Source organism: Solea senegalensis, linkage group LG21 (assembly GCF_019176455.1).
Source record: "Solea senegalensis isolate Sse05_10M linkage group LG21, IFAPA_SoseM_1, whole genome shotgun sequence".
Taxonomy (NCBI): Eukaryota; Metazoa; Chordata; class Actinopteri; order Pleuronectiformes; family Soleidae; genus Solea; species Solea senegalensis.
This window is the reverse complement of record NC_058040.1, coordinates 9,372,869-9,387,702: the sequence shown is the minus strand read 5'-3', so window position 1 is coordinate 9,387,702 and position 14,834 is coordinate 9,372,869. Positions and strand designations below refer to the sequence as shown.

The 14,834-nt window shown below is 41.6% G+C and overlaps 1 protein-coding gene across 2 annotated transcripts in view; it reads right to left on the bottom strand.

Annotated features, from left to right (window-relative positions):
- LOC122758175 (astrotactin-2-like) overlaps window positions 1-14,834 on the bottom strand; it is a 170,213-nt gene that overhangs the window by 65,941 nt on the left and 89,438 nt on the right. Inside the window, exons 10-11 of one of the 2 annotated variants that reach the window (XM_044012144.1) lie at window positions 9,952-10,118; window positions 7,690-7,878 (exon numbers count right to left, since the gene is read on the bottom strand). In XM_044012144.1, the coding sequence (XP_043868079.1) occupies window positions 7,690-7,878; window positions 9,952-10,118 (356 nt within the window). The remainder of the gene's footprint in view (window positions 1-7,689; window positions 7,879-9,951; window positions 10,119-14,834) is intronic. The other variant, XM_044012146.1, reaches the window with a different exon arrangement.

The following is a 14,834-nucleotide window of genomic DNA, read 5'->3' as shown; positions in this document are numbered from 1 at the left end:
GAAGTATTTTTTCTCTAAGGAGTCTCTTGCATGTGAGGGACCTTTTTCTTACAGAAATGATAAATTCTACATCCATTTTGCATTTATTTAAAATGGATGCGACCGAGATATTTCGTGTAAATTCCAATTTGAACACAAACAAAACACAAAAACTCTTCATGGACACGTTGCCCTTGGGAGTCCAATGCTACGATGAATGGCAAATTGTGTCAAGTCTTGATGTGTTGGCTTACGTATTATTTGCTTATTCATCACGGACATCAAGTGTATTCATCGTTCATTATGGCAAAAAAAAAAAGAAAAGAAAACGAACCAAACAGCGAGCTCAAGGTCCACACCAATTAAGACGATGGGCGCATCAATGAGGTGTTTGATTTCCTACATCAAATTAAACACAGTTTTTATTTGGAGTATAAAATGAAACGAGTCCAGTTGATGTGCAGCTTCTCTCTACGCCGCATATACTTTGTGCACGTGATGTGTGAGTGTGATGTCCGGCCAGCACGCCCAGGAAGCTCCGGCACACCGTTATCGGTGTTTTCCTCTTTTGCATTTCTCTCACATTTACTCCATCCTTTGGAGTCACGCTTTTGAACTTTTGGCCAGCTTTGCTCTTTTGATCTAGCCTTTTCTCTTTTCATTTATTCTCCTGTTCATTTCCCTTCCTAGCTCTTATCGCTACAGCTCCAACCGCCATCTCTCTCTCTCTCTCCTTCCTTCTCCAGTTTTAAACAGCAGGTAGTCAGCAATAAGCCTCTCTGACGTTAGCTGATATTAGGCTGAGGTATATTAGGCACCGGCGTGCCATGTGAGTTATTGAGCAGCGAGCGACTGCCTCCGGAATGATCACACTTGTGTACGCGTGTGCCGTCACACAGGCAAACCTTGGTAAACACAAATCCACACAGATGCTTCGGCACACACACATGCAAAGCCCTTTCAATATCTCAAACATGCCCGCCTTATGCCGTCTAAGTCACAAAGACGAGTGAATCACTGAGGACTTACACATCTCTCCTGCTGAAATCCCCTCTGCTAAGTCATCAGGGTGTGAGGCAAACTTTGCAGGAAGTAAAGTGGCTATTAAATTATGCAAAAACTAAGCCTGTAAATTGACTAATTGCAAATGCAAGACTTAATAGTTTGACCTTTCCCCTTTTGGAAAAAAATAATTACAAAATCCGGATTCTTGGCAACGGTTAAGGCACTGTATTATGTATGAACACAACAAAGTAAGAAGCCTTTTTTTCAGTATTATGGATATAATAGTGATTTAATATTGCACTTAATGTTTGTTGTAAAATCAGATGACCAGTAAGACACATGTTGAAAAAGAAAGCAGAGGCTTTGAGTTTTTTTCTAACCAACTGCCTAAAAAACGGTAACACTTAGTGTATTATATTAAATAAGCCGACGTACTGTCCCCCGTTACTGTGTACCACGCTGAGGTAAACGTCACCAGTGTGTACAAGTCGGACACAATGCACAACCACATGCTCTCTATTGCCTGCATACTGTATATCCAGTGAAAACTGTGTATTCAGTGCATTAAATAAGAATATACACGTAAACAAGCCATTCAGAAGCAGACATTTCTCAATTGTGGGTGAAGAAATCTGACACGACAACAGACAAGAATAAAAAGAAGGCACAAAGAGGGACACACTTATCTCACAAAGGAAAATTAAGAAGCTTCTCTTTCACCTTGAGCAGCTTAACTCTTGACCTCCCTCGTTCACGGTGTCACGGCCACTCATTATGTGGGGAGGAATTGCCTTATAATGTTTTGTTGACTTAACTCCCCGGTAGAAGCTACTGCGGGAGCACCGAGGAGATAATTACTGAAAATTACTCAGGAACATGGAAATGTGGCCGTGTTTATGCCCAGGAGTCTCGGGAGCTGCCAGATCCACAAATTATTCATGTTGTGGTGTTGTCTTAGTCGGAGAGGTGAACTGTGATGGGGAGTTAGTGGACTGTGAGTTTGTCTCGTTTGATCTGGACTGTATCCCTTCCTTTCTTGGTGAGGAGACATTTTACAACATTGGAGTAACGAGGGCAGTAGCCTCACCTTTATAAAACACTCCATTCTCTCCTCCTTAACCGCAGCCGAAGCGCCGCATGTGTCTTAGCTCTGAAACCGTTTAGAGGGAAGGGGGAATACTCAGGACAAGTTCCTGTCCATCAAAAAAAAAAAGAAAAAAGCAAACAAGTAAGCACTCACACAGGACCAATGTCTCAGGGTGATGAATGCATTTATCCTGATGGACTTCAATCTTCTTGACAGATTTGTATGTCGACAGGGGAGAAGTGTGATGGTCCTAAATGTGTCTTTAATGATTTGTTTTGGTACATCTTAAAATAGACAGGGCCACAATTATTACTAATATTTATCAAGACTGGGAAGGTTTTCCCTCCACTGCACTGGTCTCGGGTCCAATATGTTAAATACTAGTCTAGTGTGTCTCCAAGGAGACTTAGTATCAGCTCTGATCATGTGTGAGGTGTGCGGAGAGACGAGATGTTCTTTCTGCCCTTTCCAGCCGCTGCTGCTGCTGCTCATTAGGCGGTGGTGGTGGTGGTGGTGGTATGCGCTGCTGTCAGTGATTACATTCTTTCCAAAGTCAGATTGGCCATATATGGTTCATGTTCTTTTTCTTTTTTCTTTCTTTTTTTAATTATTTATATATGTAGCGTTGTCAAGGATGACTATTTCAGACCTGACCTCTGTGTGTCTTAGTGTGGGTGTGTGTGTGTGTGTGTTCGTGTGTGTGTGCGTATGTCAGAAAGGTGCGATGATTCATATGCAAGGGCCAAAATAAAATAGTCCTTTGGGAGCTGAAACTTGGTGGTGTGTTTTTCTTCGTCTTCTTCTTCACAATGGTTTATAATAAGAAACGAACCGTATTTGGCTGCATTTAAAGAAACAGATAGATACAGTTCACTTTTTTGTGGTTTTATATCTTCCCGGATCGTGTCATTGCAATAGAAGAGACCGTAAAGGTATCACCATTGTAGTATGCTGTCGTATACCACGGCCATCAGTATACATTTAAAAACTATCTGTAAAGCTTTGACTCCAAGCCAGTGGCGGTTGCTGGTCTTTGAAACAGGGGAAGATCAATCGAACAACTAGAACAAGGAAACGCCATCATTATGTAAAACTGAAATGCCATAATAGTGTTTTTATTTACAGTGTATATGTACAATTGAAGACCCCGGGCTGATCTGCTGTCTTTTTTCTTCCCAGGATAGATAACACTCATGTCTATAGGTGCAGGATGTATCTGAAATGAAGCAAAAAAAGCATTTGTGCAACGGTACTGTACACCAGTGACTGTTGCTGGTCTTTCCTTTGTAAGTGTTTTCATTTACAGTGTATATGTACATGTACAAAAATCACCCAACAAATAACACACAGCAACCAGCTATATGTCTACAGACGTCCCTCGCAGAATTCACACAGGACTGACGCTGTCAATCAAAAACTGGTTCCGCCTTTCAGACAGTTCCTCCAATCACCATGCTGAAGCCCAGCGCCGGCACCCGCCCACTACTCCATCGATTCCCAGAGAAGCTGAGCTTCACATTTTTGCCACATTTGTCCGATCTCCGTCGAGCTCACCGCAGTGAAAAAGAGAACAGTGAGCTTCAAGTGGTTTTGATGCGAAGGCTGCTACAGGAATGCGAGAATCATAGGCATGAACAGCTGATTCTGAACGAACTAGCGATACGTTCTAGCGCACATTTAGTATTGAAATGTAAACACAGCACAGTACATGTTTCATTTGCAATCGCTCCAAGCACATCATTTATCTCAGTGTTCCAATACCTAACTGTGACCTGCTAATGAAGGCAAGTGGAGTGAATGACTATAAATAAAAAGGGCTGCAGGGCTTTGTGATAAGACTGACGTTCAGCATATGCTCAAAATTATAAAGGATAAAAAAACAACAATATATTGCTATGGGTATTCAGTGTACAGAAGAGTGTACGTACGAGTCTTATGGGACCAACTTATCCCGAAGACAAAGCTTTTACTCTTCTGACACTGACAAAAAAACGACTCAGTGGATTTGATAAGAAGAATGAGCACTTTGGCGAGATGACATACAATAATACACGTTTAATTAGAGGCACAGCAAGTCAAGTGTTATACTCCCGTGTGCGCAGCTTGTCTGGTTAGACCTGGAATGATAAATGGCTAAAGAAAAATGTAACTTTCAAAACTGGAATGAATTTGCAACCTTGTAAAAAAAAAAAAAAAATGCATACAAATGACTCGCTGGCAAAAAAATTAAAGTTTTTCTCTTTTTTTTTAAATGTAGTCATGTAGTTTAGTCATGTATTCAAAGAGTAACTAATTAAGTTGAATTACGGATTCCCGTAGCAGCCTCTGCATTAAAACTACTTGAAGATAAGGTTCAACTGTTCTGTGAGCTCAATGGTGATTGAGCAAATGTGGCAAAAACGTCACTTCCACGGAAGCTCAGCTTCTCTGGGAGTCAATGGCTTGCGCATGATGATTGAAGGAACTGTCTTAAAGGCGGAACCAGTTTTCAACTCACAGCATGTGTGAGTGTGGATTCTGCGAGGGAACTCTGTAGACAAACAGCTGGTCTTTGTGCGTCATCTGCTCGGCGATATAGACCATTTTCCTTTGTACATATACACCGTAAATAAAAACACTTTTATAGCATTTCAGTTTTACATAATTATCGCGTTTCCTTGTTCTAGTATGTTTGTTTTTAGAATTGATGTGTAAATAACTAGGCCTGAAATGAGCTTCCCCTGTTTCAAAGACCAGCAACTGTCACTGGCGTACAGTATAGTGAGTATAGTTGCACAAATGCTTTTTCGTTTCATTTCAGATACATCCTGCACCTACAGACATGAGTGTGATTTATCCTGGGGGACAAATAAAAAAGCCGGCACATCAGCCTGCGAGTGCACTCTGCCTGTAATCTGCATGTAATCAGTCAAGTTCCCAACTGCAGGGGACATGATATGGAAAGCCGAGTGTGTCAACCATTAGTGTGGACCTTTTCTAGCTCCTAAGAGCAGGAGCAAATTACACAGGTGTAACAAAATAAAAGGTGCGATGGGAGAGGGAGAACATTTTGGTTCTGTATTCTGTATAAAAAACAAACATCTGCAATGTAGCAGCACTGATAACGTTGATAACACCAGACCGGGTTTGAAGAATGGATGAAGACTAAAACGAAACCTGTGACCAGATGGTCATTATGACATTAAGTGAGAACGAACACGGCTCTTCTGATTAGTAGTTATTTGTTGAGCGTATTCGAGGGCAGTTACCTTGAGACGGTAGGGAGACTCCATCTATAAAGACGTTCGCCCTGTTAGAATTTCATCAGATCTCTTAATACTTCGCCCTTTTACCGGTGGATTGTTGCTATGTTTTGCAGTGCTGTCATGTTACAGTTTGCACCACAGCATTCTGATATCTTTTATTTTGGGCAGGTTTAGGACTCATCCATTGAATGAACATTGGATGAAGTGTGGACGGGTCCAGGGGGAGACTTTATTTCCTTGGGGTGTGTGGAATGAGACGATTCATTGTAAATCGAAGCAATAATATCATCTCTGGACAAGATGAAATGTTCTGATTTTCTATGTGTGCGGTCTCAGTATTTCATCTAGCAAGTCTCTGGTTTGCCTTCGTGTTTGACTAGTTTAAACCCATCCTGTGTATAAGTCCACTGGAGCCCCGGCTTAATTATAATCCCACTGCTGGCCATCGTTTGGAGAATCCCAGTGTGCAGAGCCGAAGTCTGTAGGCAGAAGACCCACTGTGATCTCCGCTGCTTACTGGCAGATGAATGAAGTCTGCTTTCCTTGGTTTGAAATCCTCAAACTACACCCTTTGTTTTATCGGTTAAACTGTGCAGTATCTGGTCTATTAGAGCTATTCCCCAACTGGTTTCTACTGCTTGAACCTATGGGGAGCATGAGGCCCTTATATGAACTCAAGGTTGTGGCCACATTATTCATTCCTACAAATTCTCTTAAGATGGAAAAAAAGCCCGCCTCAGCTAAGAGCTCTTTAAGTGATCAGGCCACTACCGCGTTTAAATTCCACTTATTATCAATTTTAATATAAACGTTTAACTACATGTGGTCCTTCAGTTCAAATTCAAGAATAGTTTTCTGCCAGGGCTGCTTTTCTTTCCTTTTTTGGAGAAAGACTTGATTTTATTGAAAATCTTTTAACAAGAACTCATTCACTCTAGTCAATTCAGGCAGTGGACACAGACCCTTCCCACTTTATCAGATAAGGGCACTCACATCCCAAAGGCATCTTCAAGGACAGATGCAGACACGAGTGTGCACAAGTGTATTACCTAAACTCTAATACATTCAACTCCATGTCATTTAGAGATGCTTCACTGGAAAAAAAAAACAATAATCTTAAGAGTAACATTAATTTATCAAATCTTTTTTTTTTGGCGTTTCTGACATTAAATGTGATATATGAAGCTATGACACCTGAATAATAGCAACTTCTTTGTTATCATATTCTTCATATAATATGATTTTATGATCATTTTAACCAAGGATTGCCACAGTGTGGGCTTTATTTGGGTCATAAAATACACTTTTTTGACAAAGCACTATTCCTTTATTTGAATGTATTATGCACAGCCTGTGGACATAGTAAAAGAGGGGTCACTGGATTTGCTGACCTCCCAGTTGTGATGGAAGTTTTTGCTGGGCTGCGGACGATTTTCAGACGTTAAAAGTGGACCATGGCTTTTTGAAGTTTGGGAATGGCCGATTTACGTAGTTTGATCTCTCGTCCGTGAAAGGTGTACGCAGCAGTGTGTGTCCCGTGCGCTGTGGAAATACCCCCCCCGCCACGATCCTGCTGAACCACAGTGGACAGATCATTTGGAAGTGTTTGGCAAATGGGCAAGACTTTAAGAGCAGAGCAGATGAGCCATAACATAAATTGATGAAACGACGTGTTGACGCGTCGCGCACGCGTGGGTCAGTGAGAGTGAAAGCGAGCAAAGAAAAGACGGATAAGGTCAAGCGTTTTTTTGTTTTTTTTTCTATTCCTGTGTGTACTGTGTTTGTGCATAGATAGACGTTCATCATGTCTCTGTGATTACGAGAGCGTTTCACCACGACCGGCATGGGACTTATCAGAGGGAGCCAGGTTTCCGAAAGACTGACAGTTTAGCGAAAACTGCCATGGGATAAGTCTTGAGCCTCACTCAATCATCACTCTCTTGCCACGTTCTCACTCTCTCTCTCGATATATCTCTCGCGAACACACATACACTCACACACCTGTGCAAACACAGATGCAGAAACCCAAAGGCAAACCCCAAGAATTGATTCTCAGAGCTGCTCTTGTGAGATCTCGAGCCTTTATATGTCTCCTACAACCCAGAGCGGATAAAAGACGATCGTTCCTCCTGACGATTTGTCTTCGGAGGCACAGAAAACGTAAACAGACGAGATGAGGAACAATAGGTGTCATGGGAGGACGGTGCGTGTAATCTACAACTGAGGTAAGTAAATAAAAAAAAGAGGCTTTTCAAAGGAATTTGACACACGTGGGACGGAGAGAAACGAGTACAAGGTAACAGATGAGAATACATTAACACAATTTAGTCTTTGTTAGAAATGTCTATGAGTGTAAATGTGTATTATAGTTACCGGAATGTCATTTGGAATATCTGTCCCAGGTTGACTTGCTGGGTTTTGTTGTTGTATCCATGCAGCATCTCACCAAACAGGGTGTCATTGAAGTGGACATCCTGCCTTGAGCATTTTGGTCCCTCGCAGTTGTCCGACTGCAGGAGGCAGGAGCGCCCGTCCCCTGCAAGTTTGTACTCCTGCACACACCTGAGTGGGCGGGGAAAAGAGCTGTCAGTACATCATAGAATGTTTTATGTCTGTGAATACAGACGCCAGGCCATCTGAGACGAGTTGTGGAGTTTGAGGTTGCGGGCCGGTGATACATTTCTACAAAGACGGGCTCTTTTTATGCGACTTTAATCTACAGATTAACACAAACAGCCATGGATATGATCACAGAGAACCATCACCTTTTTTCTGCCATGTTTTCAGCCCTTGTTTGGCAAATGTAAAGACGATAGGAGAAATGTCCAACATGCTATTTTGAAAGTTTTCTCACTATTCATTTTCACAGCACAGCAAGAGGTTGAGTATCTGTCGCAAATAAAGAAAAGGCAAAGCCACGGTACTGTACAACGTACTGGTCAAGGCCAACTATTCCAGTACAGTAATAATCTCATCTTTATATTCTACAGTCCATTTTATACAAGTTCTTGTATAAATGTGCCTCCATAGTGGCCTGATCCGAGAATTAATTACTCTTTGACACACACATCTGTATTGGAAAGTGAGCCCGTTATACTTAAAAGGTAAGGCAACGTGTGCATTTGATATTGGCTGTTGAAGAACTAATGTTCCGGGGGAAAAAGAAATATGCAACCCAACACTGTGAACCTGACACATCTCAAGGAGAATTAGGATTTTATTTTTCAACAACAACACTGCTGCTCCATTTTATTAAGTTCCCACTTGCCAGGAACCCCAGAATTGCCTGGAGTAGCATACGCACAAATACACAATATTTTTATTTTTTTGTATCAGCACTGCGCTCGCAATGGAATATGGATTCAGCACCTTTCGCTTGACGCTAATCAATGTTCCTCAATCTTTATTTTATTACCAGATTATCATCTCCAAAATAGCCAACCGTTTTAAATTAGCCTGTATATAATATTTAGCTATGAATGTCATTAAACAACAGTAAAATACAATAAAATATAGAGGATGTTGCAGCAAGGAGCAGTGGAGAGTGCAGCTGGCAAGTATGAAAAAGTGGTCTGGTCCATCATCTCTGAAAAACCACTGACAGACATGACACAAACAGCCTGAGCCCACTGATCCGTCCCATTCGGTGTATAAGGGGTAAATGGCAGAGGTGATATAATGGCGTGGAACATTATTTCCCGTGAACTTGTGGAATGCCCGAGTGTAACATCGCTCACGACCAGCTGCACAGCTTTTCACGGCCGCAGAGCAACCTTTTCCAAATGGAAACTCCTCTGAGATTACTGTGTCATGTGAGACAGCCTAGTTCTAGGGCAGGTGCTCATAAAAAAAAGCCTCTCCACTCCACACAGTGCATCAGCTCAGTGGAACATGTGCGAGATGAAGAAGAGGACGCATGCAGAGCAAACATGCAGCTGAATAATGTGTGGGAATTTCAGTCAGCACAGTCCCAAGTTTCAGGCGTGAACCGCGAAAACTGCACTGCACTAATGAAAAATAAGGAAGCTCTGGAGACAGATGCGGTAACTTCGCTGCACCTACTGATGTAGGTTGTATTTAAACACGCTTGCGATTAAAGGTGACGCAATAATACGATTAATATGACTTGTGTGAACTAAGATATATGATAAGGAATAAGAAATGTGGGTGCGCAAGGTTTTCAGTAACACGTGCGACTCATTAAAAATATGTTTGAATAAACAAAACATTTTTTTTTTGTCTTCCAGCTTCCACACTTCATTTACTTTTTCATTTAAGTCTACATTCTTGTGTGTGTGTGTGTGTAACATTGATTCACTGGCAATATGAAGACAAAAATGTCTTGTAGAGTTGTTATTCTGTGCAGCAGATTATTGTGATGTTATATATTGTAGTTTTACTGCTTTTATAGTTAATTAGTATTGTTTCCCATTTTGGTTTCTACTGTATTGAATATTGAATCACATCAAAAAAAAAGTCATTGTGAGTCATCTATTTGCATTTTTGTTCGCGTGGGTATTTGCCTTTGCAACAACATTTTCCCGACTGAAACGTCGTTATGTTGCCTTTTTCAAGAGGAGCCTTTATTTCTCGCCTCCAGACACCTTTAAATATTTTACTGTTAGTTATTCTCACCCACAAAACATAAGCACATTGCTGGAACTCGGGTCATCTTCAAGGGGCACAAGCTGCTGAAGACACAGCTGTTCGCAGCCTCCATTGAAGCCATCCGTGCAGTCAATGCCCATGGAGTAGTCATAGCAACCTGAGCCATCTTTCATTGGCCTCAGCCCCCCAGGACACTGCAAGAAAAAGAGAGACAAAGACAGAAAGAGAGAAAGAAAGCAAGGAAAGACAGAAAGGTGGTGGGACGGAGATGTAGAGAAGGAGATGAGCGGGAGGGCATAGATTAGAGACAGGGAAGAAGAGATACAGACACAGAGGTCAGCATGTGCATTTTAATCAAGATCAGGCGGCACAGAGGAGGTCAAATACGATAGTGAGAAGAGATGGCAAAGATGAGAGGGAAGGCGAGCACATGAGAGAGAATAGGTTGATTAAAACAAGGAGGAATGGAATTATGAGAATGAAAACATTGTTGTAACTGTGCGAAAATGAAACTGGCCGCCGGTGGTTGGTAGTCCATCATTAGAGCTCATTTGTCTGCAAGAGCACAGCGACACTTAAGGTCGATGGGGAGAAAAAAAGAAAGAAGAGAGAACAAAATTAGATCTAATAAGCGTACTAAGTAATAAATGAGTAGTGTTAGATATTTTCGTTTGCACACGCAATCCATGAGATGACACCGAGGGCAGTGAGACGTGGAGGTTTTTGTTAAAATCAGGGCTGATGTCGTTTAAAAAAAAGCGAGGTCCATTTAAAATAATGCATGGACGTACGTAACAACCTTTTGTTGTTTTGCATTTTCAAACGTGGTTAATAATTCCGTTTCACTCCGGGCTTCTGTTTACCAGCAAGACCCAGTAACCTTCACGCAAAGCAAATCACCGAACACTGAACGCACTGACAGCGAACACTAAGTCGGAATATCGTCATTTTTATTTAGTTTGGATAATTTAAAGTGCTTTTAAATTAAATCTACTTCCTCCAGCATAAGAAATACTCATTAGGCAGCGAATGCAACAACAGCAGATGTTTCCTAATAACAAAGATGGACTCAATTTAGATTGAATTTTTTTTTTACCCATTAACAACTTTTAGACCTAAAAACCTTTGACAGATGAAAACAAAGGACTGTTAGGCCAAACAATACAACAAATGGGGTTATGCATAATGAGCATTCCCGCTGGTTGTGTTTGTGTTGGTGGCAATGAAAAACACAGGCGGAAATCCATTAATTCATCATATCGCATGATGTCAACATTTTCTATTTGAACGGGATGTTATGACCTTTGTAATTAAATACCGCGGGAATCTTGCGGCGCAAAAGAGAGCGAGAAAAGAAAGAGCTTAGCATGCAGTCACTGAAGACACATAAGTAGTGTTTAATGACAAGAATAGCATATTCTCCTCGTGTCATGTCTTTTTCTTTTAGTGTAAGTGAAATATTCAAGGTGCAGTTATCATACAGGGAGGAGTTTGTTAAGGCTGTTACACGAGATAATATACAAGACAAGCGTTCGTATAGGCTACATCAGGACTGCCAAATGCCCAATACAGCCGTAATGTACAACAGCCAGCCACAACAATAAAGCTAGTTACACTCTTACATTAAAGCAATGCAGTGTTATTGCCAATTATACAAGTTTACCACCATCAAACGGGCCTAAGTATATCTGGAAGGAGTGCTCAAGCGATAATGGAGCAGCAGTGTTTTAAAGAAAGGAAAAAGCGGCCCATGCTTTGCACTGGTCACCTTCGAATTACTGAAAGTCAGTGCGTTACATTGTGCACATTATTCCTGCTATTTGCCGTAAACAAATGAACAATTTTCCTTAGCGGTAAACGTTCATATTCAGCACATTTTATTTACAGGATTTAAAGGAAAAACAATGTTTTAGATAACTTTGCGTACAGCAGCTTTCTATTATTCTCCTCTGTTTGTGGTACAGAGAGAGAGCGAGAGAGAAAGCAGGGAAATGAGCAGAAGGCGTCTCTTAATGTTTTTAATTATGTATTTTCACATTTGGAAGATGTGCCACACGGCAGAGTGGCCCATCTTCCATCTTCGCAAAAAGACCTGGGGTCAAAACCCGGTCGGAACAAGGGCCTTTCTGCATGGAGGTTGTATTTTCTCCCTGTGTGTGTGTGTGTGTGTGTGTGTGTGTTCTTCTCAGGTTCTCTGGTTTCCTCCCACAGTCCAAAAAGGTACACTCTAAATTACCCATAGGTGTGAGTGTGAGAGTGAACGGTTGCTTGTCTCTATGTGTGTTTGCCTTGTGATGGAACGGCAGCCTGTCCACGGTGTGACCCCACCGTACACCCTATGTCACCTGGGATTGGCACCGGCAGCCCCGTGACCCTCATGTGGAGGATAAAGCGGTAGACGATGGATGGACATTTGGAAGATCCTCACACTCCTGCCACCCTTTCAACCCAACCCACTGACACTGTGATTTAGGGCAGACGGACGGACAACGAGACGCTTTATTGATCCCTTGGGGAATTCAGGATGCCACAGTCAACGGCCACCAGACAAAACCGAACTCCTTGTTCCTTATGACGAGGTTGTGTTCCCCACAAAATATGGAAACAATGTTTTCGGATAAAGGTCTACCTCATAAGAAGGGTGGGTGCAATGCTGATAAAAGGTCATGTTCGCTCGGCGTTTGCCGTCCAACTTTCATTTTGTTTCCACGACAAAAAAGAAATTAAAGAAAAGATAAATGTGCAACGACCATTTTGCATTGTTGCCACGATCGCTTTGGACATAGTTCCCACATGTTCGGGAATTCAGCGGGAAAGCTCTCCAGTCTCAGACACAATAACTGTATCTCATGAATGTAATGCTAACCTCCTCACCAGAACAAAATTGGGGCCATTCATCACAGTGAGGCGGAGCAGTGGGAAGAATTGTCATGCAGCACTCATGTGGCTAAATGAAAGGACTTAAGGTTAGCCATTAGTGCAGCCCACTAACTACTTGTTCTCTCTGTTCAGGCGATGCTCCAAAGACACGGGCCTGAGGAGGGGGAGGATTTGCATTTCAAATCAATTCATTACAGTCTGTCCTTCTGTGGGCGCTACTGCTGTGGCAGCACAACGAGGACAGGTCAAGAGATCAAGCTATACATTATTTGTATAACATAAGTACAATGTTAATGTGAGTGAGATGTTATTATAATTGCAGCAATGTCCTGTCATTGAAAATACATAAAAAAAAGACACACAAGGAAGGGTCACTGGAGAAATAGTTGTTTGCTAAGTTTCATTAAAATACCACCATGAGCTCCTCACACTAGATGTGACGATCATAACCCACACGTCTCTGCACGTCCGCTACCAGTCCCTCGAAACCTCCCCTGGACTCTGCGTTGTGTTTTGATGCTATTTTGACGGAGGAGTGTCGCGCGGAGAGAAAGGAGGCACCAGGCACGGGGTTCAGGGTTGAGAACAAGACCTCAATTTCTTAGACAGCTTGGGCTTTTAAACACCGTGACTGCTGGCTCCAACACCTGGGAGCCAGCAAGGGAAAGTGAACTCTGTTTGACAAATGAATCTCTTAACCACACAAAGAAAAGCAACATCATTCAAGTATATTCTGTACCAAAAATAAAGATTTCTATAAAAACAAATTAGAAACACCCCTCAGGAAAGTAAACTGGCCACATGCATTCAATTTCAAATAAATAATGAACGTAAAAGAAAACATACTCGTAATGTTTTGCACCAATCGCTCTTACTTCAATGTATACCCCGTAACAACACTCTAGCCTTACTTGCTAGCCTGCTACATGCTAGCCACAGTCATTACCAACACAACAGCCAAAGTATGGCAAATGTACGGCAAACAATCACCTGAACTACTGGTTGGTTAACACAAAGGATCATAAACTGACATTAATTAGTGGTTTAAACACATATAAATAACAAAATACGGGACATGGCTCATAATGCTTACCTTACCTAGAGCCATGATGATATCAGATATCACATAAATCAATATCAGAAAAGCTCTGCTAATGTTGACATAGGTTATATTGTACAACTATCTTTCAGACACTTTTCTTTTTTAGGTTTCTTTGCAGCGTATGCAGTTGTTGCCAATGCTGGAGTAACTCTCTTCCTACTGAAGGAACTCCCGTCACAGGCCAGATTTTCCTGAGTGACCATTGGTGTGAGTGTGAGAGCGGATGGTTGTCTGTCTCTATGTGGCCTTGTGATGGACTGGCAAACTGTCCAGGGTGTAGCCCGCCCTTCACCCTATGTCAGCTGGGATTGGCACCAGAGCCCCCCCGTGATGCTCATGTGGAAGATAAAGTGGTAAAAGGACGATGGATGGATGGATGTAAACAGAGCCCAGGTGCAGAAGACTTGATTTACATGATGCTGTAAGGTTATTATCGAATTATTGTGGAAAAAATAAATCAAAAACTCCTTTAAATTACACATTAAACAAAGTGTGAATATGTAAGTATGTTTTAATGCTTATTTTCAAGTTTAGTCACAAATGATTAATCGTTCCAAGCACTCAACTAACTTTAATGGATTGGGTGGTGACATATTATTGCTGATTCTTATTTAATGATCATTTATTCACTCATGCCTGAATGCAGACATGTGAGGGTGAAGAATAAAACATTGAGGTTTCCTATATGGATTCTCGCGGGGATATTACAAATGAGAAATTTATGACATCATTAAGTACTAGAGAGAGATGGTATTTCATTCTTAAGTATAGTTAAGGGATTAAGCGTACAAGGTGAGCAGGTTTGAAGACGGGGGAAGAAAAATGAAGTGCATCAAATAAAACCGCACATATATCTCCCTATGTGTTATAGGGTTCGCATAGATCACCCCTACAAATTAAAGTTTGCACATCTGAATGGATGCTATTC